General features: G+C 52.2%; 1 protein-coding gene across 2 annotated transcripts in view; it reads left to right on the top strand.

The window, feature by feature from the left end:
- VWF (von Willebrand factor) overlaps positions 1-24,161 on the top strand; it is a 134,310-nt gene that overhangs the window by 27,354 nt on the left and 82,795 nt on the right. For both annotated transcript variants that reach the window (XM_032874808.1, XM_032874809.1), the window contains 9 exons: positions 6,205-6,421; positions 8,039-8,161; positions 9,048-9,159; positions 10,069-10,115; positions 17,729-17,865; positions 18,327-18,465; positions 19,113-19,213; positions 22,755-22,950; positions 23,629-23,844. In XM_032874808.1, coding sequence (XP_032730699.1) covers positions 6,205-6,421; positions 8,039-8,161; positions 9,048-9,159; positions 10,069-10,115; positions 17,729-17,865; positions 18,327-18,465; positions 19,113-19,213; positions 22,755-22,950; positions 23,629-23,844 — 1,288 coding nt within the window. The remainder of the gene's footprint in view (positions 1-6,204; positions 6,422-8,038; positions 8,162-9,047; positions 9,160-10,068; positions 10,116-17,728; positions 17,866-18,326; positions 18,466-19,112; positions 19,214-22,754; positions 22,951-23,628; positions 23,845-24,161) is intronic.

The following is a 24,161-nucleotide window of genomic DNA, read 5'->3' on the forward strand; positions in this document are numbered from 1 at the left end:
AACGAGCTGACCGCCGCTTGTGTCTCTGCCAGAACAGTTCCGCAGAGCGCTGAGGAGGAGCCATTTTCGCTCTGTGAGGCTGCTATTGACAATAGGCTAGTGGCACTAGGGGTAGGCCCTCGACTGCCTTTCCCATGTAAAGTTGTTCAGTCTTACTTTGCAGTATCCGGCTTCCGTAGGTATTGCTGTCTCTGTCCGTGAGGAGTAGGTCCCACTGTGAGTGAGGAGACACCTAAACTAACAGAGAAGTTTATTTCTCTCTTGGTGTAAAGAAGCTCAGGTAGGATGTCCAGGGCCAGCACAGGATGCCTTGGTGTTGGGACCCAGGGTCCTTGGGTCTCGATTTTCTGTTGTTGTTGGCATGGAGCTTCCACTTCATGGTCCAAGATGGCGGCTCTCGCCTCAGGCATCACAGCTGCATTCCAGCTGTGGGGAGAAAAAAGGGCTAAGGAGGAAGCACCCTTTCCTTTTGAGGACATTGCCTAGAACGTAGCCCGTTATCCTTCTGCTTATGCCCTACCGGGCAAAGCTTCGTTACGCCTACTCACAGCTGCCGGGGAAGCTAAGAGATGGAATCTTTGTGCCTGGTGGCACATGCTCAGGGGATGATTGAAAATTGTGACTAAGAAAGAGGGGAGGAAGAGATCCCAGACAACTTTCAGTCTCTTCTCCGCGCTGCCTTCTTTACAGGGGAGGAAACAGGCACAGACTGGCAAGATCATTTTCCCACAGAGACACATTTTGGAAGTGAAGGGGTTGGGACTGTAGAACAACCACGCTTCTAAAACTCGAGCTCTGTCTCCTGTGCTCCACTTGTCTAACCTGGTGTGAGGAAACAGGTGGGGAGGGTGGGGGCGTGGAGGAAAACCATATAAATTGTGGTTTGGTGACAGGTGACAGGCCTGTAGGTTGCAATCAGGTTTGAGCCCTGCTCGCTACAGGAGTCTGTGAGCTGCGCAGTCTGATGACGCCCTGACACTCTTAAGAATAATAGAAAACACAAAAGAGATTTTCTATGGATTATCTGTTGATTATGGGTTTGGATTATCTATTGATATATACTATATTAGATACTAAAATGGAGACATTTACAACATACTCCTTTAAAAATAATAAACACACTATATTTAACACATTATATTTAACATCTTTTTAATAAAAGCCACTATAAATTTCAAGCAGAAAAATGTGTAGAGAGAAGAATGGCATTGTTTCATAGTTTTGCAAATCTCTTTGCTATCTGGCTTAAGAGAAATCAGCTGGATTCCCATGTCAGCGTCTGTAGTCAGTCTGTGGTGCGATTATCTATCGTGGAGCTTCTGGAAAATTCCACTGTGCACTTATGAAAGGGTGAGAGCCCAAAGGCCAGAAAACATCTTAGTATGATTATTACAATAGTCTTGCAAGGATCTTGGAAAGTCTCCCAAGGATCTTGGGGGTCTCTAGGGGCTTTCTGGACCAAGTCACTGGAACCACTGACCTAGTGAATGCTTTACTCTCTCCATGCCTCAATTTCCAAATCTGAAAGTCTGTTTATCTGGCCTTTCTCTGAGGAGTTTTGTGTTCTTAGAAGGTGTTTTAGGCTTATGAAGGGCCCGTTTGTGGGAGTGGGTACCAAGGTGGTCTCTGAAACCACTTTATTTGTTCGGGGGACATTGGTGATATGTGAGATGGGGAGTTGGAAGGGGAGAGCTGGACAGTAGCCAGGATCAGATCCTAGAATGCCTGGCCTGCTGCCTTTCTAAGGAGCTAGAACTTTGTCCTTTAAGCTGGGGTGGGACACAGTCAGATGTGCTTGTTGAGTAAAGGTTTGGTCACCTCCTACCTGCTGATGTCTCTCCAGGTTCCGAGAGGATGCCATGTCAGCTCCATCCTGGACTTATTTCTCTCTCGGGACCTGGCTTGGCCCCTCCACGTGGAGCAGGGAAGGCTGGGAGGCAAAGGTGGCAAGCAGGGTGTGCTACCACACGGCACCGTGGGGCCCTCAGACTCTGGTCACCCTCATAGGTCAAGTTCAGGCCAGAGCCGACGAGAGGAAGACCAGAGAACAAGACAGGGAGACAGATTTTTCCTTTTGTCTCTAGCAATCCTAGCCAGATTTTCAGGTGCACATGGAGAGGCCAGAGGCATTGTTCTCAGAAGGGAGGTGGCTGTTTCTGCAGAAATCCACTCCCATCCTGCAGGCAAATAATCAGAAAACACCCTTCTTGCTACAGCTTTCTGTAAACCATTTAATATCTCAAGGGACCTCCCAGGAAATGTGCTGGAGGATGGGTCCCACTTTTCCTCTGAGCAGGGAACAGACAGGTTTGGGCCAGCTGGAGATGGGCCATGCCGGACTCTGCCTGACATCGCTCTCAGTGTGGGAGGGGCACTGGACTCCTGAGTCTCTTCTTTTTTCCGGTTGACGCTGTGCTGTGCTGGTGATGAACCTCAGGTGCCTGGTCCCTGTGGAACCGTCCTGTGATACAGGGGCTGCTCTAAGCTGCTGCCCGACAGACCAGGTGATGGCAGCATCACTAGAACAAAAAATATCCCATGGAGTTGCCTGCTTGGGTTTTTCTCTGGTTCCAAATTTCAGAGCCCAAGCCTCTGGCCCTCCCTGGGACACCCTTGGCAGCCCTTTGAGATCCCAGGAACATTTCTCTCTGAGGGGCCCATCTCATGGGCCAGACAGTGTAGCAGAATGGAAAGAACTAGACCCAGCCTCCAGCCTCCTCCCCCTGAGCCTCAGGAGAGTCTTAGACCTGCCTATGGCAAAGAAGAGAGGGTCCCTCCTCCATCCCCTTGCTCAAAAGAGTCTCCAAGATACTAGTAAAGTGATTGTGTTGTCATGGTGACCATTCATCCCAGTGTTGCCCAGTCTCCCCAAGATGCAGACAGAGGGAAAGGGACAAAGATGTCCCCTTTCCTGCTGCCGAGCTGCCCACCATTCTGGAGGACAAGCCTCCTGGCAGGAGGGAGAGGGAAAGGGACCTCTTTGGTGGCCACGGTGATGATACGGAGTCATCATTTTTGCAGTGAAGCCTTTCCCTGCATGATTTCATTCAATCTCCACTACCATCCCATCACATAGGAACCGTCATTCTTATCCCCAGTTGATGGAGGAGCAGGGGTCCAGACAATAGTCCAAGGTCATGCAGCTAGCAGGTGCAAGAGGCAAAACTCAGATCCAGGGCTGTGAAGTCGTAACAAGTCCAGGGCAGGACTCTTCTGGCATGGTCTTCCGAGACCTCAGTTTCCCCTGCATAAGATGCTTGGTGTGGCAAACAGTGGGAGGCAGGTCATCACCCAAGACCTCAGTGGCCCTGGGACCGACTATAGTGGTCTTCATTCGTGGATCGCTGGCTCAGTGCCGGGCACTGCGGTGTCTTCCTGCCTGCAAGGCAGCACCTGCGGGGATTATTCCCGCTTTACTCAAGGACGCCCTTCTCCAGTGAGGCGAGATTTGCTTCAGTCCCTGCCTCCAGCAATGGCAGGGCCTGGGCTTCAGCCCTGCAGTGGGTATGGAGTCTCCATCCTGAAGCAGGTAAGCCCAGAGAGGTGGAGTCATGGAGGGAGCAGCGGCTCTCACCAATGGCCCGGCTGGCTCATGGTCCTTGCCCTTATATCTGCAGCTGCAGCCCTGCAGTCCAGCAGTCCCTGTGGCCATGGCCTTCCTAACAGGTGCGGGGGAACTGACCACACCCACCTGCTTGGGCAGGGACCCTGGGCATCCTTCTGTGTCCTCCCCACCCCCCTGCCTGCTGTGACCCCAAGGCAGCTGTGACACTCTGCCCTGCTTCCTAGTTCTGAGGACAGACTCCATGCAGGCTGGGGAAGGGGCAGGGTCTCAGCTCAGGTGGCCTGTGGGCAGGATGTGGGTTTTCCCAGAACAACAGCTTATCTTTGACGTCACACGATTGCTGTTCCTCTGGGCTTTTTTTCCCCACGGGCCTGCCTCCCGGCTCTTGGTTTGCACAGGCTTGCTCTGGCCATCCTTCCGTATAGTTTGAGCGGGTGGGTTTCCTTCTCATCAAAGCTCTTTTTTATTGTCCCCTGTACTCACCCAATCTGCTCCCATTTATTCTTCAGGGCACAGCCTTCCATTTAGATGCTCTGGTACTTCTTTCTTTTTGGCAGAAGGTTTTTTTTTCTTTTTTAAGTTTTTCTTATTTATTTATTTATTTATTTATTTACTTACTTACTTACTTATTTAAAAAGTAGGCCCCATGCCCAGCGTGGGGCGCAAACTCATGACGCCGAGATCAAGAGTTGTGCACTGTACCGACTGAACCAGCCAGGCACCCCCTTCGCTGAAGGTTTTAAGTCCGTCCATTACTCTCCAGTTGGAGAGCGTTCTGTGCATGAAAGGGCGGATGCCCCCACGGGGAGGACCCGTGGTGACGTTACTGTACTGTGTCAAGTCCTGGACACATCATGGTTCCATGTGTCACTAAGAAAGAAAAGTCGAGGAGCAGAGAGAAGGAAGCAGAAAGTAATGCAGTGAGAGGGAGAGAAATCCGAGGGAGGTCTGTTATCTGGGTCAGTGATCATTCACTGATTTTCCTGTAAAAATATACTAAACAAATGAAAAACTAATTCTTTAATGTGTTCTGTAAATTTTCTTTGAGGTTTTGTCTTGGTCAGTATTCTGAGGCACAGAAGAGAGTCCACGTTAGAAAACTAGAATAAGAAGGAATTATTGCAGCAGGTCAGATGGCTTACAGGTTATTAGGATGACTCAATAAAGATCTGTAGGGTGAGATTCCAGAATCCATTCTCAAGTCCAGAAAAAAAAAGCTGCTGCCATTTGAAGTGTAAGATTGATTGGAACAGGCACCTTAACTTCAGAGACTTTATTTTGTCACATAAAGATAACGTTTATTTGCAGCAAATAAAGAGATCACAGGGAATGGCTTCCAAAGCTGTGACTCCAACTTCAGAGATTTTAAGATTTTATTTATTTATTCATTTATTTATTTAAATATTTTATTTATTTATTTGACAGACAGAGATCACAGGTAGGCAGAGAGGCAGGCAGAGAGAGAGAAGGAAGCAGGCTCCCTGCTGAGCAGAGAGCCTGATGCAGGGCTCAATCCCAGGACCCTGAGATCATGACCTGAGCCGAAGGCAGAGGCTTAAACCACTGAGCCACCCAGGCACCCCAAGATTTTATTTATTAATTTATTTGAGAGAGAGAGAGGGAGGGTAGGGCAGAGTAGAGGGGGAGGGAGAGAGATAAGCTCACTCCGTGGGAGCCCAGTGCAGGGATAGATCTCACCACCCTGAGATCATGACCTGAGCCTAAACCAAGAGTCAAATGCTTAACCAACTGAGCCATCCAGGTTCCCCATCAGCTTCAGAGATTTTAAACTACACACACACACACACACACACACACACACACACACACAGTGCAGTTGGACTCATTAAAGCAGAATGCAGAGATGTTTATAAAGACAGCACATAGGAGTGTCTGTATTACTGTGTTTCGGGAGTGGTGATCAACAATTTCCACCCCGCCCTGTGTTGTTAGGTTGAAGGTATTAACAAGGTGGTAAAAGCCAGTGTAAAATGCCAGCCTTTGCCTGGCAGAGGGTCTGGCGGACATTTCTGAGAATCCTAGCTTGTTTTTGCTGATGGGAACGGATTCCGTCTGGCGCCAGGAATCACCTGGTGAACACTGGGAAAACCTGTCGCTGAACTCCACCCCTAGTAGAACTCATTTCAATTCCTGAAAGTCCTGGGGCCATCTCCTCCTGTGTGGTAGGGAAGGCCCGGTTGGGAAGAGGAGGAGGAGGAGGCAAGGTCAGCGGGAAGGAGATGCCACTGGGCGTTCCTGGATGCCCGGCTCTGTGCTCTGCACCTTTCATTCCCCTATCTCTGCTCTTTGCTTTCTTTCCTAGGACCCCCACCCCCACCCCCAACTTGCCATGGCTGTTCAGAGGCCCTGGGCTCTGAGGTTCAGGGCTCAGCCTGGGAGGTAACCTCAGTGTCTCCGTCTACTTCTGATAGCATGTGTTCAGTATCTGCCCTTGGATTGGTAAGACTGTGAGAACAGCTCATCAGCACCCGCTCCATGCCCGGCGTGAGGCAGCTTCCACAGGTTTCCTTGTGGGGTGGGCTCTTCACGGAGGCGCATTCAGGAAGACAGAACCAGTGCCCCGTAGAGCCGGGTCTGCACGGCTGCTATCCTCACCAAGTGGCATCTTGTTCCTGCAGGGCCCGTGGGAGCAGTGTCAGCTTCTGAAGAGTGCCTCGGCGTTTGCCCGCTGCCACCCTCTGGTGGACCCTGAGCCTTTCGTGGCCCTATGTGAAAGGACTCTGTGCACCTGTGCACAGGGGCTGAGGTGCCCTTGCGAGGTCCTCCTGGAATACGCCCGGGCCTGTGCCCAGCAGGGCATGGTCTTATATGGCTGGACCGACCACAGCACCTGCCGTAAGTCCACCGCCCACCCTCCCAGCTGGGGACAAGTGGTATCTGTCCCTCCTGTCACTAGGGAAGCCCTCCAGCTTGTCACGCTCCTGGACCACCTGATCACAGAAGGCTGGCCTGCAGGGGGCGTCCCTTCCCTTAAAGGCTGTGGCTAGGAAGGCTGCCCAGCACCTGGCCCCCTGCCTCCATCCGGGGCCATGCCTCCCTCAGTGCCCTGGACTCCCTTGGGAAATCTATTCCCTGGACTTGGAGAACATTCCCTGCCTCTGATGGGAAACCCAGCTGTCTTGATTTCAGCTCACAGCTCCACTGCCGGCCTGTCTGCATTGATGAGGAGCGGGGAGTTGCCCACAGTCTCCACAGTGGTGGTGGCGGTGGCAGCAGCGTGATCTCAGAGAGACCAGCAACCTCTCCATAAGCCCTTCCCTTTTGTGAACCCAGGCTCTCTCCTCCCCACACGGGGCTCCCCTTTCCCTCCACCTCAGGACGCCTGTGGTTCGGATCTCCCAGTCTCACCGGGTCCCTGATCACTGTCATTGTCACCATCCCCAAATTATCATAATTAAATAGGAACTTCTTTGGTTCCCTTGCAAGAAGGCTGCTCTCTCCCCAGACTTTCCACTGTGGACCAAAAGCCATGCAGATGGACAGTCCGCTGTAATTACACAGGCCATCCTGGCTGATGGAGATGGAACAGCAGGCCAAATATTTACAGCACACACATGTTTTTCAGTGTGTGTGTTTTTTCCGCTTATAAATTAGAGCTTTTAGCTCTGCTGTGGGGGTGTGAGAAGGTGGCTATTAGCAGCTGGTTTCTTGGCTGTCCAGTGGAGTGGCTGTTATTTGAGGTCTTTGAAGATAGGGTGTGGGGGGTGGGGAGATGCCTCTTGGAGGAGAAGGGGTTCAGAGCCATTGTTCTGTGTTGTGAAGCCCAGGAAAAGTCACTGGTATGTTCTGTTTCTTCAGTGATTCTGAGCATCAGTCAGCCACAGGGTTGAGAGGCAAAGCAGGGGAGTGGGTCCTTGCCCAGGAGGAGCTGGGTCCAGTGGGGGAGGACAGATGCTTGGGTGACAAGGCTCTGAAGACAGTCCTGCAGCGCAGTGGAAAATAAATATGGAGCATGTCACCCACGTGGGGAAAGTGGGCATGAATGGTACTGGGCAGGGGCCTTCGATGGGGACCAGTTTCATGAGGAAGGGGAGCCCTCAGAGGAGGGATGTGATGCAGATGCCACTTACCCCATGCTTGTCCCACGGAGGACATTGATTTTCAACCTAGAGGACTTTGATATTACCTTGAGAGGGTTTTAGGTGAAAGGGACAGAGCATAGGGGTGGGGGGGATGCCAAGCTATTCACGGAGAAGCAGATGACCAAGGGGGAAGGGGTGCTGGTCCCAGGTGACTCTGCTGAGTCTTAGCCTGGCCCTACAAGAGGGAAGACGTTTCTTCAGGGGAGGGGTGGCTGGGCCATTGGGGTGTCACTGCGGTGGAGCTGGCCCCTGGGACCCTGAAGACAGAGGGGAGCAGAGGAGAGAGCGCAGGGGCTCTGAGGACAGCTCTGAGGTGACAACCTCTGGGAGGGAGCTGCTCCGGGAAGTCTCCCACGTTTTCCTGTTTCAGGACCGGCCTGTCCTGCTGGCATGGAGTACAAGGAGTGTGTGTCCCCTTGCACCAGAACTTGCCAGAGCCTGCACGTCCAAGAAGTGTGTCAGGAGCCATGCGTGGATGGCTGCAGCTGCCCTGGTAATAAGCTTCTTACTCTACTCACAAATCCGAGACCTTGCCGGTGTCCTTGGCTTGGGGAAGCCAGATGAAGGCCACTTGTGTTTGTCCCCCATGGCTGGAATCAGAAGCCTTTTATTTATTTTTTAAAAAAGTCTTTGTACAGAGGGATCAGGATCGAGCCGGGGTTTATTTTTAATTTCTGTTTTCCTGTGGTACTGTATCCATGAAAGCGCGTGTGTCTTGGAAACAGAAGGACCGTCTGGGCTCCAACAGCGACTTTGTTTGGAGAGCACGTGGCCCGATCTGAGCGGCACTTTTGTTTCCTCAGTTGAGTGTCAGGGAACGGGTCTGGGCGAGATATTTTAAAACGTCTCCTGGGTTTGCCATGGGAGCTCAGCTGAAAAAGAGCTTTGCACTAGAACTTGTTTCTCCGGAGAGGCTGTGTGAGCTTTGGTGAAAAACACTGTTTAATTACTGAGAGTGAGGCCTGTGTGTTTTGACTAATGACTTCCCCGTTGGATGACCTAGAACAAAAACTCTTGGCTCCTTTCTTCATCTGTGCAATGGAAATTAATAAATAAATGACTTCTTCCAGTGCATGACTGTGAAAGTAAGGGTCATACCAGTTCTTAGAGCTTTCTGGGAGAGGCTCACAGCCTAGACTCATGCTTTCTTTACTGGTGGACCTTGAGCAAAGCTCTTTCCCCCATTTCTTCACTAGTAGAGAAAGATTAATAATCTCCCTCCCCCCCAATATGGCCCTATTGGGACAGAGCAACATCACAGAGCAGGTTCTTTGAGCTTCCTGAAGAAGCCTAAGCTGTGGTCACCCACGGGTATTCCGGAGCTGTGGGATGAGTAATGATGATAAGTTGAGTTTTTGCCTTGATGCCCTTGAACACAGAAGGACAGCTCCTGGATGAAGGCCGCTGCGTGGGGAGCGCTGAGTGTTCCTGTGTGCATGCTGGGCAACGGTACCCTCCGGGCACCTCCCTATCGCAGGACTGCAACACCTGGTACGTGGGGCTGTGCCATAGGGTCTGGGAGGGCAGCCCAGGGGCAGTGGGCATCAGGAAGGGCAGTGGCAAGTGCAATAGGATCTGGCTGGGCAGAGGGAGAAGCGGTTGAGATGTGGGGGCAGTTTGAGGAAGGGGGGGACATCAATGAGGAGGAGCAAGGATGGGCCTAGAGGAGGGAGTTGGGGAAGAAAGGCCCCTTTACATGCAAACATGGTCTCTAGCTTTCCCCTCAAGCTCTGCTGTAATGAATGACTCTCTGAAGGAAGGCTACCTGACCATTACCACACCACAGGCAGCTCTCTTTTTGAGGACAGAACCCCTCACTTCATCTTCAGGCCTCTTCCCTTTGCTGTCTTTCCCTTCTCGGCTGTCTTCCAGGAGCCCCCATGGGCTAGCCGGCATGGGTCTGGGTGGCACCCCTTTCAGCAGCCCTCCCATCTTCGCTTCTCCCAGCTGTGGGGAAGGGACAGCTGGCAGGGGGAAGGGGGTTTAGGACTTTCATTGCTCAGTGGCTGGGTGGATTTTCAGGGATCCTGAAATCCCTGAAGATTTGTCTTCAGGGTCTCTGAAGACATGTCGGGTCCCCTCAGTTTTCTTCTCCTCTCTTTGTCAGGGTTGCTCCCTCTCAGCCTCATCCCCAAGGTGCTTCCCCCTTTGGCCACAGTCCTGCGCCATTCATGTCCAGCCTCATAAAGACCCCCTTAGCACTAGCTCCCTCTTCTCCCAGATCCCTCCCTTTGGGGGCTGTGGCATCTGTTCCTGTGCCCTCGTGTTTTAGTGCTTCTTAGTATTTTTAAGTTTAATTTAGTGCTTTTTAGTGTTTTTTAATGCCCTCGTGCTTTAGGTCTGTTCCTGTGCCCTCGTGTTTGCACAACTAGCCATGCCCTGTGCTTCTCTCCCCAACAGCATTTGCCGAAACAGCCTCTGGATCTGTAGCAATGAAGAATGCCCAGGTAGGAGCCCTTCCGCTCATCCCCCCTTCTCCCAATGGAATGGTGTGTCGTCCTTGCTAGATAGGGAGGGCCTCTTCTCAAGGCAGGGGTAAGGAAGCCTCTGTGCCTGCTGGATACAACCCTCTGACCACAGCTCCGTTTTGGGATCCCAGCTGTGCTGACCCACTCGTGGGCCTGGCAGAGGCACACCCAGCATAGCTGAAAGGTGAGAATGCACCTGGGCTAAGGTTTTATTGTCCTTTTCTTCTCACCTGTTTGCTCAGGGGATTATGGTTCAATGAACTGTAAGAACTGTAGGGTCACAGTCTAAACAAAGATGATGCAAATTCTTTGGAAATTCAGAGGAAAAAGGGCCTGGTAATTCTTTAAATTCAAAGTGAGAAGTTTCTGGAATGCCTGATAGGAAGGCCTTAGAATGGCACCCTGGAAAATGTCTTTAGGAAAAGTTGCTTTATAATAATCTCTGCCCTTTATTGGGTCTTCTGCTTGTCCCCAGCTCTATTCTATTTGTTGCAAACTTTGCCCATTTGAGGCTCCCTTCTGCCTCATCCCCCCCATAACCCTGGCTCTTCTCCTGATAATTTTCCCTCTTGTAGTCACTCACATGGTGTTTGCTGTGGGTTAGGCTCTGTGCTAAGCACTTTACATGCCAGCCTGTGGGGCAGGTACAGTTATTCTAGGTCAGAGAAGGAGGCAGAGCTGGAGAGATTTCATAACTTGCTCAAGTCACACAGCTGCTAAGAGACAATGACAGGACTCAAACTCACAGCTCCCTGATTGCTGCTTTTGCCCTTCCGTTTACTCTCCTTGCTGGTCCTCCATCTGTTCCTTTGCAGGAAGGTCTTTGCCATCCTTCACCGGCCCAGGAGAGGACCCACGTTTAGTTAAAGACCAGCTCAGCCTCAGCTTGTATGCTGGGTACTACTTTTTGGTTACCCTTGGTCTGTAGAGCACAATAAAAAACTACAAGGCAAATAGCCTGATAACAGGCTCCCCTCCTTTTGGCTCAAAGAGGCCACATTGGCTTTGGTGGGCTGACAAGGCCTGAACTTGGATATTGGGGTCATATTTGGGGCCTGTTGGCTGGATGGTCATTTAGGATCTAACTCAATGCCCACCACACTGGGAAAATTCTGGAACTAGATGGAAAGTGGGCACTAGAGTTAGGTCAGTTAGTCTGGCTTAGGGATAGCCAACCAGCAAGTTTATCTTCTGTGCAATTTTTAAATTGCATCCATCCATCCATTCATACAACCATCCATCCTTCCAACAATGATTTGAACACTCACTGTGCACATGTTGGAATGCTTGGTCTGGGGCAGACTACAACCCCTGGTCTTTGGTTCAAAATTTAGAAGATAGCTTTGCTGAGGATGTAAGAAATTTTCTTGATTCCTTGATGGGAGGATAACCAGTTGCAACTCTGCAGTCTACAGAGTGGACTATCTGTATTTTGCTCACACAATCGCTAAACTCATACTCTATATATTAAAAGCCTCAGCTCTGACCCTCTTTTTCAAGTTCTGGAGTTTAGCTGGTCATCTTCCATCTCCTGTTGTCTGGTTGTCTCCCATCTCCAAATGCTTGACTCCATTTCTACGTGTAGCACACAGGCATACTTCCATTATTTGCCATGTTGCAGCTGGCAGTGGGGGGCATAAGACAGCCCCACTGGTAAAGCTTCCATTGGGAAGGTTCTGGAAGGGGATATGCTTGACTCTGCTAGCACAGCAAAGAGCAGGCTATGACTTCTCCACAGTCCCTGGAAGAGCTGACATTGCGAATCTTAGAAGTAGGGAGCTGGGTTTTGATTCTCCGGGATAAGATGAGAGTGTATTAATTGTCTATTGTGTAACAAATTACCCCAAACTTAGCAAACAAACTTTTTTTTTATCTTAGAGCTTCTGTATGTCAGGAATCTGGGTGTGGCTGAGTCTGGCTTACTATTTCTCATGAAGTTGCAGTCTAGTTGCTGACTTGGGCTGTGGTCTTACCTGAAGGCTCCTTTAGGACTTTGATAGCTGGCTTCTTCTAGGGTGAGTGACCTCAGAGAGAGTCAGGGAGAACAGCCAAAATAGAAGCCCTGGTCTCTTAAAAACCCAATTTCCAAAGTGATATCCTTCACTTCTGCTGTATTACATTTACTAGAAACAAGTCAACATGTCTAGTCTACACTCAAGGTGAGGGGATCACACAAAGACATGAATACAGGAGGTGGGACCATCTTAGAGGCTGCCTGGCACAGGGAGTATTGTGTGTGGGGAGTGGGAGGGAGAAGAAATTGCCCAGGAGAGCATCAGTCTGTATGGGGAGGGGTTGGAGCTTCAAGGCTCCTCTAGGCCTTCATTGCTCACTGAGGCTCTCTGTTCTTATTAGGAATTAGGGCAGCAGCAGGCAAAACTGTGGTTTTCTCAGACTTCCTTTTCTGTAACTCCAAGCCTCTCTTCCCTCTCCTCCTCTTCCTTTCCTCTGCAACACATGCTGCCCAGGAAAGTTCTGCTAATTTGGTTCCCATTGAACCATAAATGTTTGATCAGGGTCAATGAGGAAGGAGCCTGCCTATGAACAGGGACTATTCTTCCAGTAAAAGCTCTAGAATTTCAAACTCCTGATGGAAGAATGTAGAAGGTTCTCTTCTGCAGCTGGGAAGGTGTGAGTGGAGGGTTCCTCGCTTGCCCAACCTATGCCCACTGACAGGTTATTATAGCAGGGGGCCAAGGGCCTAGGCGGTGGGGTGGACTCAGGCAGCCTGGCCAAAATTCCAGTCCCCCCACTTCCCAGCGGGGTGACTCTGGTAAGCTGCCCGATCATTTGCAGCCTCAGTGTCCTCATCTGTGACACAGGGATGGTAACAGCAGCTTTGTCCCACAGAAGCTGTTACTTGGCAGACAGCAAGCACTCAATTAATGTTAGCCGTATTCCTTCCCAGTAGCCCCGGCTACCTCATTAAGCAGGATGGGAGAAGGACTGAGACATACAGGCACACGCCCAAAGGAGTCTGGCCTGGGCAGGGGTGGTTGGAGGCAGGGTGTAGCTGGGGCCTGCAGGGCAAGAAGGTCAGAGAGAACCCAGCCCTGCCTTGGGCTTGGCTGCGGGGCAGGGGAGGGCCTTGGTGTAACTTGCTCCTTGTTTGGTTCTGTATAATTTCTGATGCCTTCTAACCCAGCCCTATAATTCAACGTTAGGATTCAAGATGTCTGTTCAGAAGCCTCCGGGAAGACAGACTTCCTTGTTGGCTAACAGAGAAGGTGATCAGGACGAATGCCTGTCCAATGGGAGTGTGCATTCCCAGGCACCTGAGCTCGCCTGGGGGAGCTGAGTGCCCAAGTTCACGGAAATGCTGCTGGGGCCTGCCCCAGCCAATACTGGGGCTTCTGGAGTCCCAGCAGGCCTCCTTCAGGCCAGGCCAGTGTACTACCTTTAGAACCCAGGGCTCTTCAAGAAATAAATAAATCTTAAAAAAAAAAAAAAAAAAAGGAGTGGCGAGGCACGCCTGGGTGGCTCAGTTGGTTGAGCATCTGATTCTTGGTTTTGCTCTCAGGGTTGTAAGATGGAGTCCCACATCGGGGTCTGCGCTTAGTGGGGAGTCTGCTTGAGATAACTCTCTTCTCTCCACTGCCCTCTCCCCACTCTCTCTTTCAGATAAATAAATAAATAAATAAATAAGGAAGAAGCCGGGGCTCGTCTCCACTCAGTCTCTGTATCCAGACTCAGTGGTACCTCAGCCCCTTGGCACGGGGCCCATGTGTGCCCAAGTCGGGCCTATGAGAAACCGCAGGAGCCAGCCCGTGGGGGAGTGCTGGGTAGTGTGGCGTGTTCTGGGCCCTGAAGCCAGGCACAAGGCCCACGAGCAAATCCCTGTCTGAGGACCTTGGGGCTTGGGTGAGTTTTTCTCTGCGCTTCACTTTCATCAGCTGCGAACTGGGGCTGGTGATGACCGCCTCATGGAAAGAGTGCATGAGACACACCCACGGAGCGCTTGAAGTGCACCTTGTGCATCTGGGGGACAGGTGATGTTATTGTCGGTCTAGAGGCAGGCTTTGGGGGAAACTTCCACTGAGGTAGTCTGTGTTGCTTTGCGGAAGCTGACATTTCTGGAGGCCATGTGGCAAAGGATAGAAGCAGACTGGCTGAGCGGAGAAGCCCCAGGGACGTCTCAGGTACTGCAGATAGAAGGGTTTCTTTTAGATAAGGTCATGCGTTCCCACCAGGGGAGAGGGTTCTTTCCAATTTTTTCATGAGGGAAGATCTTTTTTTTTAAAAGATTTTATTTACTTATTTGACAGCAAGAGTGACAGAGCACAAGCAGGAAGAGAGGCAGGCAGAGGGAAAAGCAGACTCCCCACTGAGCAGGGAGCCCGATGTGGGGCTCGATCCCGGGACTCTGGGATCATGACTGAGCTGAAGGCAGACGCTTAACCCACTGATCCACCCAGGTGCCCCAGTGAGGGAAAATCTTTATTCACATAGCAGATCTGCTTTAATTCCCGGCCATTCTACTTTGAGGCTCTTTTAAGAATCACCTGTTCCTCACCAGACTGTCATTGCCTGCCTTCTCCGTCAGCTGCGTGAGGCAGGGGGTGGGGGGTGCAGCCGTTGGTTGGGGGCTGCCCTTTGTGGCTTGACCAGCTAGCTGACTGGGAATGTCCTGGCCATCCTGCTCTGGGCAGAGGACGGGTGAGAGATGGGTTCCAGCTCCCAGGGCCATCCATGAGCCCAGCAGCTTCCCCACCCATGTTGTTAGGTTTCCTGCGCTCACAGCTCCGTCCCTCAGTGGTACCAAGGCGATAAGCTAAATGTCATATTTAGACTTTCGATTCCTGAGGAAATTCAGAGCACAAGTCAGTGGGGGTCGGAGCAGGAAATCAGATCGGGTGATTAGATTCAAGCTCTGGAAGTTCTGCTTTTGAATGTTTGTGCATTTTTCTTCTTGACCCCTCTTTTCCTAGGCCTCATTGGAGATAATGCAGGCCCACTTTCATACTCAGATAAGAGCCCTCCTGAGAAAACAGAGAAAGGTCAGGGGAAGAATTCCCACCCATTTTATTGCCGTGGGGTCAAGATGTTTGACACCAAGGTCCATATCACTCTGTTTGCAGGATCGTGGTGGATTCTGAGAAACAGCCCTTGCAGAAAGGCTTTCCTGTGACACCAGCCGATTGGGAATTTCAGCACATTTACAATGGGCTGGGATGACCTTTGGCCCGACCTTTACAGCCTGCCATGAACAGTGATCCCTCACTCTTGCTTTCTTTGGGGCCAATGTCATGGGAGGAGGACCTGACCTGTCCTATTTACAGCACTTCTGACATGAAATGTGTGTGGTTTTTCCCCAAGCCAACCAATTCTTTTACTTTCTGGATGCAAGCTGGGTGTCCTACGATTCAGTCCTGACACTAATGACTGGAATCAGTGCAGACCCTGCAGGTTAGGGGCTCCGTCCCACAGGATGCCCCACTTCAGGTATTGAGCCCAAGTACTGGGCTCTCAGGGTACCCACTTCTGTTGGATTGGTTACAAGTTGGGAGTTCCCATAATGCCTTCCTCATGTCCAATAATTTGCTAGAATGGGTCCCCAGACTTAGGCACTTCACTTACTAGTACTGGCTTATTATAAAGGATACAAATCAACAACCAGGTGAAGAGGTGCATGGGGCAAAGCCTAGAAGGATTGTGATCACGGGAGCTCCTGTCCCCGTGGAACTGGGGTTAGCCACCTTCTACGTGTGGATACATTCACTGACCCAGAAGCTTGCCGGATCCTCTTGTTTAGGGATTTTAAGGGAGGTTTTATTATGCAGACGTGATCGATCAGTAATCCCCAGCCTCTCTCTGGTCCCTGGAGGCTGGACAGTAGGACTGAAAGTTCCGACTCTTTCGTTTTGCCCGGGTCTTTCTGGTGACCCACTCCCATCCTGAAGCTGTCTAGGGGCCCACCAAGAGTGGTTTCAGTAGAACAACAGCTGCTCCTAGGATGTCCCAAGGGCTTTAGGAGCTCTGTGTCAGGAAGCAGGGATAAAGACCAAATGTATATTTCTTAGTATCGCAGAGGGTGATGCTGAGAATGATGTGGGGCCTCCCTGATTTTCAATTTCTTCTGGGCTGAGTGTGCCTTCCTGGCCCATGTCGTTTTGGGAGGGGTCATCTGCCCTGGGGACCAGTCAGAGGACACTCACAGTGACCTGAGGCTACTCTCCCCTACCCCTGCCTTCCAGTACAGAGCAAAGGCAGGACCACACCCAGATCCAAAATTGTGCCCGCCATGCCTTTCAGTGCAGATGTGGGCCTGAGGCAGCAGGTGGTAGGGACCTGCTGAGCATGTATTCGCCAGGTGGACAACTCCAACGGCCCCGACTGCGCGACAGACCCCCAAGAGCAGCCCCTGGGGATGGCCAAGGTGGGACTGACTCTAAGACCATCTTAGGGGGAACTTTAGGTTTCGGTGGGATTAGTGCTCTGGAGAATAGGTGTCTGCAGTTTGGAGGTCAAGGGTGACTGGGTGGGAAGGAGGGCCCCCTACTTTATGGGATGGCCATGGTGGGTGTCTGTATTTCTCTAAAGAGTAGAAGGCACAAATGAGAGAGGAAATACATAGAAGGAGATTGGGAAGGGATCCAGATGCCCACTTCAGCTTCAATGGGTCCATTGTGGGTCCTGGGGATGGGATTGCCCCGAGCTGGGTTGGGGTGTGTAGGGGATCACTGGAGACTTTGGCAGAGGGCCCCTCCTGCCCCTGCGTGGACACTCTGCGGGATGTGTGACCTCTGGTCTGAGGTGCCTTGGGCCAGCCACATGGCGGGGCTGCGGTCTGGGGGAGGATGGAGTGGGGCTCAGGTGGAGGGTGAGCCGAGGGCTCTGCGTGGCAGGGTGACCAAGGGGAGTCCTTGTCCCCACCCACAGATGTGTCAGCCTGAGCTAGGGAGCTGGCTGGGGCAGTGGTGAGATCATGGGCAGATGGCCTCCTGGCCCCCCATTGGCCCCAACTGAAGTCACAACATGGACTTGCCCATGAGGAGGCCTTAGAGCCGCCCCTCGGCAGAGGGGCAAGGATGGTGCCCTGGCCGATGCCTTGTTGAGCCTGGAGAATGCCCACATCACCCCTCCTCCGTCCTCTGCCTGGGCTGACCTTTCTGCCTGCTTGCCTCAGGGGACTCTCCAGGGTGGGGCCGTGCCCCAGAGCCCCCCACAAGGCCAGTACCGAGAAAGGCCCGTCCTGGGACCAAGAGGAGCCTGACCCCCGTAGAGCCAGACCCTGTGGGGTGGCTGTGGGGAAGGATGGTGAGCCACAGTGAACCAAGAGCTCAAGCCGCAGGCTCCAGGCCGGGCTCTGCTGCAGACTGCATATGGCTCTGTCACTGCCCTTGGTTGTCCCTTCCAGAAAGTGAGCCATTGACCTGAAGATCCAGCGCTGACCTCTCACTGTTTGAGGACTGGGACCTGAGTTCGAGTCCTCCCGTAGAACTCATTTTCAGACCGATGTGGGGAGAGAACGTCTGTGGAGTTCCACGAGAGGGGCCTGGTTTGCTCATGCAGGCCTCCTTTGTCCCCCCTCTCCCGCCCCCGCCAGGGGTCTCCCCTTCCTGTTCTTACCTCCTCCCTCTCTGTCCCTCCAGGGGAGTGTCTCGTCACGGGACAATCCCACTTCAAGAGCTTTGACAACAGGTACTTCACCTTCAGTGGGGTCTGCCAGTACCTGCTGGCCCAGGACTGCCAGGACCACACCTTCTCTGTTGTCATCGAGACTGTGCAGGTGAGCTGGCCTGCTGCCCTGCAGGAGGCAGTGATGGAAGGGGAGGGGCAAGGTGCTTCCGTCTCTGAGTGGCTGTGGTATATGCTATCCCTCTTTTCTCCAGGAACTGGAGCAAGGAGGGCAAATCTAGAGGGCACATGGCTCCCCCTGAGGACTGAAGTCCCAGATTCGCTTTGGAACCATAGGCCCAAGCAACAGGAAGATAGGCAGAGGCTAGGAGGATGAGAAAGGGTGTGGGGAGCTGCAGGGAGTTGGGCAGCGGTGAGCACTGGGCTCAGGGCCTTGTCCCGCCACACCTCCAGGGGACCTACTCACAGAGACCATTCTGTGACAGTGGAATTGTCTCTCAGAAGACCAGAGACTGCCTGGGGTTGTGCTCTTTCCCTGAGTAAATGGGTCTCAGGCTGGGGTGCCGGACAGGGGGTTTGTGGTGACATCACTCTGTGTGGCCCTCTTGGCAGTGTGCCGATGACCCCGATGCTGTCTGCACCCGCTCAGTCACTGTTCGCCTGCCCCAATGGCACAACAGCCTTGTGAAGCTGAAGCATGGAGGAGGCGTGTCCGTGGATGGCCAGGATGTCCAGATCCCTCTCCTGCAAGGTGTGTTCTGTCCTCCTCCACCAGGCCAGGGGCTGGTCTGCTCACTCCTCAGCCATGCTCCCTGCCCACCTGTTCGGTGAGGAGGGCCATCTGTGGAGGGGTGGGTATCCTCAGCAGGCGTCCTTGCAAGCAAAGAAGTCTTCCTGGAGGGGGAGGATGAGTTGAGGAAGCTGTCATTAGCGGTGTGTGTCTCCCTCTCACATCCCTTCTTGCAGGGCAAAAGGTATGTCTCGTCTTCAGGGAGAAGTGCTGTATGCAGCTCTGCACACTCATGGCGGAGCCTAGAAGCCGGTGCAAGGGCAGAAGCGCCTGGGGGTGTGGAGGTGTGGTGTCAGGGATTCAATGGGAGGCAGAGCTGCTTCAGCAGAGGATGCAGGAGCCTCTGCCGTCCTCTTGTGGCAGTAGAGTGAATGGCAGGCTGCCGCTGGGATACTGGGACACCTTTCTCTGGAATCCATTTGCACCAGGTTTATCCTGCTTATCTTTCCTCCTGAGAACCCCTTCAACCTCATGGACATCTCCATCTGTCCCCAACTCCTTGATGTCATTGTTACAGTCCTTTGTGAGACACTCCGTCTCTCTCCACGATACATCTGCCTCTCACCACTTCGGCTGAAGGGCTAAATCTTGTCCCTGCTCGGTTCCAGGTGACCTCCGCATCCAGCACACCGTGATGGCCTCCGTGCGCCTCAGCTATGGGGAGGACCTGCAGATGGACTGGGACGGCCGGGGAAAGCTGCTGGTGATGGTAGGTGCCCTCCCGGACTCGGCCGCCTTGCAGCGGGGACCTTACAGAGTGCCTCTTGTGCTCTGCGAGAGTGGCTTTCTGTGGTGGGAGAAGAATTCCTCTCTCCCCAGGCCCTACGCCCCCAGAGGGAGGAACAGGCCTCTCTTGTTTATGAGAGACTGGTGTTAGTTGTTTGGACGCCCCTTGTTTGCCCTGGGGGTTCTCACTTCTGAGGCTCTGGGTCCCCAGGAGCCCCCAGACTGGGTGGGCTCCCGAGGGGCTAAGAGATAGCATTTTGGAGCACAGCTTCCTGGCTGTGACAAATGGGAGCCGGGGGCATCTCCCTGCGGAGGTACCCACAGTGAGCAGAAAGGAAAGAGCCAGTCTGGAAGTGGCCACTGAGACCCTATGTTGTGCTCCCCAAGGGTGCAGACCATCCTGGCCCTGAAGGGTTGCCCTGGGAACCACCAGCTCTCTCACCCCTTCCCTGGGCCTTTGCAATCTGGGGGCGGGGAGCACTCCCCCTTGGTCTCTGTGGTCCCAGAGGCACATTTGGTAGCAATCCATATATATCACAGGGCTTCCTTATACATTGTTTTCTCCGGAAATTTCCTGAAGCAGTGGGCAGTATGGTTTTCACTGCTGTTTTTATGAATGAAGTGACTCAGGCTCAGGTGAGTGGGAAGAGGTACCCAACACCGCACACGAGGCTGGGGCAGAGCTGCTCAGCGCTCAGGACAGTGTCCTTCCTGCTGGACCGGTGCTTTCATTGTTTGGTCATCACATGCCTTTGTACTCTTACAAATTACTGAAGACCCCAAGATCTTTTGCGAAGGGTGTAGCTGTCAATGTTTACCATGCTAGAAATTAAATCAGAGGCTTAAAATATGTATTTACGAATTCACTTAAAAATTACAATAATCATATATGGCACACCTGAAACCAGTATGATAATGTATGTTAATGACACTTCAATTAAAAAAAAAACAAACAAAAAATAACATTAATAAAACCACTCCATGTTAATATAAACAATATCTTTTTTTAAAAATAATCATGTTTTCCAAAACAAAAATAAGTTGTGAGAATACCATTGTTTTACATTTCTGCCAATTTCTTTAATGGATGGCTTAATAGAAGACAGCTGGAGTCACAAATATACTTCTGCATTCAATCTTTTGCAACATTATGTGTCATGTAGCCTCTGGAAAATTCCACTGCACACTTGTAAGAGAATGAGAGGAAAAAAAACAGATAATGTCTTTGGATGATTAGGAAAATAGTTTTGGCCTCATGGACACCTCGCAAGTCCTCGGGGATCCCTCACCCCCAACTCCAACAGATCCCCAAGGCCAGACTTGGAGAACTGCTGCCCTAGATCATTCCTTGGATCCCTGGAGAGTCCCTTCTGATGCACAGGGGTCCTGTGGGGCACAGGGCCCTTGGTATAATCCTGGTAGGGGCATTAGGGCATTCCTGATGAGATCTTGGTTTCCTCTGTCCTCATAATACCATATTCTTTCCCTTGTCTTAGAGTCCTGGAGAAAGTTCCATATTAGTGACTTTCTTTTCTTTTCTAAAAAAATAAACCTTATGACCACAGATCATAGAGCAGGAAGATCTTGGAGAACATCTTGTCAGCTGCTCATTTGCAATTAGAAATAAAATCCTTTTCTGGAACCAGAAAGAACTCACCCTGGGTCTTGTGGTCATTTGGTGACAGAGCAAGGACCAGAGAACTCAGGTCTCCTGACCCCCTCACCTCCTGTACCCTGGTCTTCAGGGAGGGTGCCCCCCTACCCTGCCAATGGCCATCCCACCTTCTCCACAACCTCCCACTTCCCGGAAAAGGTGCTCTTGATCTGAGGGCTGAGCCTACCCTTGAGTCAAGCCAAAAGGACTGAGGGAATGGATGACACTATTGTCTTAGTGGGGGGTGGTGAGACAGGAGGCCTGGGGTGACCAGAGGGACTTTGGGGGGCACAAGGGCACTCAGTCTGGGGATGAAGCGGGAGAGGAGGGTGCTGAGGCACAGGTGGTGGAGTGAAGATACCACCGATTTAGCTGCTCAGCTGGGGCCTGGCCTTGACCGCTAGCATGATGTTTCAGCCTGTGTCCTAGGGAGAGCCTCATTCATTCATGAACTCAGCCATTTGTTCATCATTGACTCAACACAGCACCTTGTGAATGAGCAAAGTCACATTTGAGAGGCTGAGGTTGCAACAGTGAGACAAAACAGACAAGAAACCCTGTCCTGCTTCATTTATGTTTCCCTCAGGGGAGCCAGACAAGAAACCAAACCAAGCAGTAAATTATACCATATATTAGAAGGTGATAAATCCGGAGGAGATAAATAAAGCAACAAGAAGGACAGGAAGTGTCAGGGTCAGAGGATTTACAGTTTAAATAGGGAGGGTAGGACAGGTCTCCATGCCTAGAGTGGCAATACTTAAAATTTGTAAAGCAAACAAGGAAACATCACTCTATTCTCTTTCTTTTAATGCTATTTCCTTGGGTACGTTTTATATGGGTCTGGAACCTTCCACTAGATTGTTCATCCTGCATCCTGTGAAGTTGTAGTTAGAAGCTGGAAGGGGGTTCTAGAGATGACCACACGGGGCCCAGTCCTACCGCGTGATGGTTTCAACCCAGGAAGGCTGTCTGGCCATATTCATTACATGCAAAGTAGGAGTCAGGACTCTGGGGTCCCGGCCCTGGCTCTGTCTTTGGATCAGGGCTCTCTTACTAGAAACTGGTGGAAGCCACCACTTGTAAAGTGTGAAAGGCAGTTCTGACTCTCCAAGTTGTCCGTGAGTGTGCACTTTGGGTTCAGAAGGATGGAGAGCAAACTGTTTGCTGGTGGCCTAGAGCTTTGCCCCTAGAACCATCCTGGTCACCCACAGTAGACTGCCCCAGAGTCCTTGCTGACCCTAGCTTCTCTGATCACAGCCCCTAGAGTCCTCCTTGGCTCATGGTGTTTTCTCTCCAATGACACCCAGTGGCTGAGTCAAATCCAGACGGGCAAGTGTTGTTCTTTGTCACCAAATGAGCTCTGAGACTACTTGGACCACAAGGGACCTGCTTCCCCCACATGTGTGACCGATAAGTGTTCCGTAAAGGGCTCTTTGCACTTGGTTCTCCTGGGTGGCAGGGCCTGATGGCAGGAGCATCTCCTCTGATAGGCACAGAGCATGCTGGATGGGGACCTGACCCAGCTACTGGTCCTAGCTCTGCCACTACCTCTGTGACCTTAGGCCAGTCACTTTCGCTCTCCTGGACTGTTTCTCCATCTTTAAATGGCTAGATGATCTCTGAAGTCCCTTCTGGCCCAGCTGCTCTCTGACTCTAATGATTTAAGAGTGGGATGTTGCTGGTGGTAATCTTACACCCCATTTGGCTTCCCCCCCACCTCTACAGCCTCAGGCTTCTGCTGCAGTTTATTAAATTCGTATATATTTTTCACCCGGGGAGAGATTTTTTATGAAAACCACCTCATTAGCTGAGGGGAAGCTGTGGCTGCTTTGGCAGCCGCGGCTCCAAAGGGGTGTGCGTCTCCCCACAGCTGTCCCCAGTCTACGCCGGGAAGACGTGCGGCCTGTGCGGGAATTACAACGGCAACAGGGGTGACGACTTCGTGACACCCGCAGGCCTGGCGGAGCCCCTGGTGGAAGACTTCGGGAACGCCTGGAAACTGCACGGGGACTGTGAAGACCGGCAGAAGCAGCACAGTGATCCCTGCAGCCTCAACCCGCGCCTGAGTATGCAAGCTCCTGCGGGGGGCATGGGGGACCTTGCAGAGCCCCGAGGTCGCCCGGCTTCCAGTGCCTTCCATGGCACGGTGCACCCACTTTAGGGTACAGGGGCCCTTGGCTTTCACACCATCAGCATTTGATGATCTCTATCTGGATTGTTTATTCTTCAAAGTCCCTTGACTGTGCAACCCCTCACCACCCCCACCCCCCACCCCATGAGCCTAACCCTGGGAAAGAAGAGAACAGTACATGCTTCCTGTCCCTGGACCTTCTCTCAGTTTGTTGGCGCAGCAGTCACACAGATCCAGAATTAAATTATCAGAAGATTAATGCTCTGGGGTGGCCATTTGCAGATTTATCTGTGGCAACGTTTCAGGCCTGCATTAATTTCCCCCTCTTACCCTGCCCATCCTGGAACTTTCCCCCTTCTGTCAGTGGGCGTGTGCTCTGGAAATGCAGTTTGTTATGTATTTAAGCCAAATGTAATTAGGAGAGTTTATTGGCTGCAGAAGAAAAATCACAGTGATTTCCAGAGGGATGTGAGGTTGTTTTGTGGGGAGAGCTGCCGAGGGAGGAGCTGGTGGGGGGATTTCAGAGCCCAGACGGGTCCTGGCCCTCTGGGGGCTGGGCGCCGAGGGGGGCGGGGCCTCGGCCAAACCTGCGCTGCTCTCTCTCCTGCCGCAGCCAGGTTTGCAGAGGAGGCGTGCGCCCTGCTGACATCCTCCAAGTTCGAGGCCTGCCACCGCGCCGTGGGTCCTCAACCCTACGTGCAGAACTGCCGCTACGACGTCTGCTCCTGCTCCGACGGCAGAGACTGCCTTTGCAGTGCCGTGGCCAACTACGCCGCAGCCTGTGCCCGAAGAGGCGTGCACATCGGGTGGCGGGAGCCCAGCTTCTGTGGTGGGTGCCCTCCCTCCCCGCCAGTCCCCACACAACCCAGGCGAGCCCTCCTCGGGTGCCCTGCGTACTGCTGGTCCTTTTCTAGGCACGGTCTCTGCATGATTGCATTCAGAACTGGGCCCAAGGGCATTCAGCAAGCCTGGATCCTGAGCTCTTCATTTGCAGCCTCTTTTTTTCTTCCATCTCCAGCAAGACGCGGTGGTGGGGACTGGCTCTCCCACAGAATAGTGTGATTACTCTGGCCTATCCTAGGAGCTCGAGCTGCACGCCCCCTACCTGGAGGTCCAGAACCTTGGAGTCCCGGCCAAGCAGAAATT

Source organism: Lontra canadensis, unplaced genomic scaffold, assembly GCF_010015895.1.
Source record: "Lontra canadensis isolate GAN:19392208 unplaced genomic scaffold, GSC_riverotter_1.0 scaffold53, whole genome shotgun sequence".
NCBI classification, from domain to species: domain Eukaryota; kingdom Metazoa; phylum Chordata; class Mammalia; order Carnivora; family Mustelidae; genus Lontra; species Lontra canadensis.